At 45.5% G+C, this 1,746-nt stretch overlaps 1 protein-coding gene across 1 annotated transcript; it reads left to right on the top strand.

Moving 5' to 3' along the window:
- Window positions 1-781: 781 nt before the first annotated feature.
- Window positions 782-1,354, top strand: LOC311115400 (heparan-sulfate 6-O-sulfotransferase 3-B-like; the record flags this gene model as incomplete). Its single annotated transcript, XM_084190576.1, has 1 exon — window positions 782-1,354. The coding sequence occupies one exon, from the start codon at window positions 782-784 to the stop codon at window positions 1,352-1,354; it is 573 nt and encodes a 190-aa protein (XP_084046702.1).
- Between the last annotated feature and the right edge of the window lie 392 nt (window positions 1,355-1,746).

The following is a 1,746-nucleotide window of genomic DNA, read 5'->3' as shown; positions in this document are numbered from 1 at the left end:
CCATTCATGGGGCTGGCGGGTGTAGGCATTTAGGCCTTATAATGTTTACCCCGTTTGGATTGGCTGAAAAAGTAAGGTTTTAGTGCGAATATTGTTATGGTGGCCAATGGGTATTTCACGTAGGCTATGTTCATGGATTGGTTGATTTTACAGCAAGTGATAGCCTAATAAATGATTGGTTTATATGCAGCGGGTTCTCTATCCCCCGCTTTCAATTTCTTGCCGTGCGCACACATGAACAATTGTTGGCGAGATGCTGACTTGAAGAGCCGACCTTTAGCGACACAAAATTATTATTTAAAAACATTGTCGTGGTGACGCAAAGGTTTCAAATTAACAGTGAACCGGTAGGCTATAGCGAGATGCATGGGTAGTGCGTGTGTGCCTGGTGGTTATGCTACTAATGACAGCGGGATTCATTTATGCGAGCTTGCACTCGCCGCATCCGGACAGAGCCGCTGTAGAAGAAGATGCTGAATCGGCTGGGCGCTCGTGAGATAGGCTACCCCGGGTAGGCTATGTCTCCTTTTCAAATTTCACAAATGACTCCCTTGCTTCCGACAATAGAAGACGAAACATTGGCACAGCGTTGGGAATCGTTTGTAATTACATTTTGCTGCTGGAAATAAATAGGCTGCCTGTCTAGAGAGCTGTGCATGGCTCCAACGGAGACATCAAGTTTGACAACTGTAACCATCCAGACTACGATGAAGCAGGGTGCACGAGGCGTTAGAGCATTTGGTGTGGCTGGAGACATTATGTTACCGCATTTATCAATGGCATGACTATTTCACCACCCACAATGGAGGATAAATCCAACAAACTCATTTTGATTCCGATACTGGCCGTGGTCTTCTTGATGATAGGCTATCAGTACATTTGTCCAACCGGCAGTAACTCTTGTCGCTTCCTAACTGGGGAAAAGTTGAGTGGAATATTCCGCCAATATCACTCGGGGGACGACATTTACGCATACCAAGAAGGGCTGGACGAGGAGGGTGCCTCAAAAATTCTGTCCAAATTAAATTTGACTGACGGAGACCTTGAGCGACACGTGGACTTCAACATCAAAGGAGATGACGTTATAGTGTTCCTCCACATCCAGAAGACCGGTGGGACTACTTTCGGACGGCACCTTGTCAGAAACATTCACCTCGAGCAGCCCTGTGATTGTATGCCCGGACAGAAGAAATGTACCTGTCACCGCCCGGGCAAAGCGGAGTCCTGGCTTTTCTCCAGGTTTACTACTGGCTGGAGTTGTGGTCTGCATGCGGACTGGACCGAGCTCACTAACTGCGTGCCTGCAGTGATGAACAAGAAAGACAAGAAGGATGCTCAAAGGAACCGACGGTAAGGGGTCTCAATTTGATTATTGTTCCTGTACCTAATCAGAGCCTAAACTGTTTGTGGACAGGAGTGTGAGATGCAAGTGCACATTGACAGAATTAAATTCAGTGGTCAGATAGGTTTGAAAGAATAATGTAGCCTATACTACATTTCTATAACAGAGGCTCAGAGGCTGCAAAGGGCAGGCTTTTGTTCCAACCCAGCATGAACACTGATTAAAAATCGTTATGATTTGTATTGAAATACTATGATTAGCCTCTCTTTTGAATAGAGCGTGCTAAAAGCTTGATTAAGAAGACAAGGAGCTTGACTAAAAATATGAACAATTTCCCCCCTCGCACTCATGTTCCTGTTGAAAATGAAATGGCACTTTTCTGAAAGCTTTAACAGGCAGTAGTT

The sequence above is a fragment of the Coregonus lavaretus genome (assembly GCF_964263955.1).
Source record: "Coregonus lavaretus genome assembly, contig: HAP1_SCAFFOLD_123, whole genome shotgun sequence".
Lineage (NCBI taxonomy): Eukaryota > Metazoa > Chordata > Actinopteri > Salmoniformes > Salmonidae > Coregonus > Coregonus lavaretus.
Note: the sequence above shows the minus strand (reverse complement) of the source record. Positions and strands in the feature narration are given on the sequence as shown.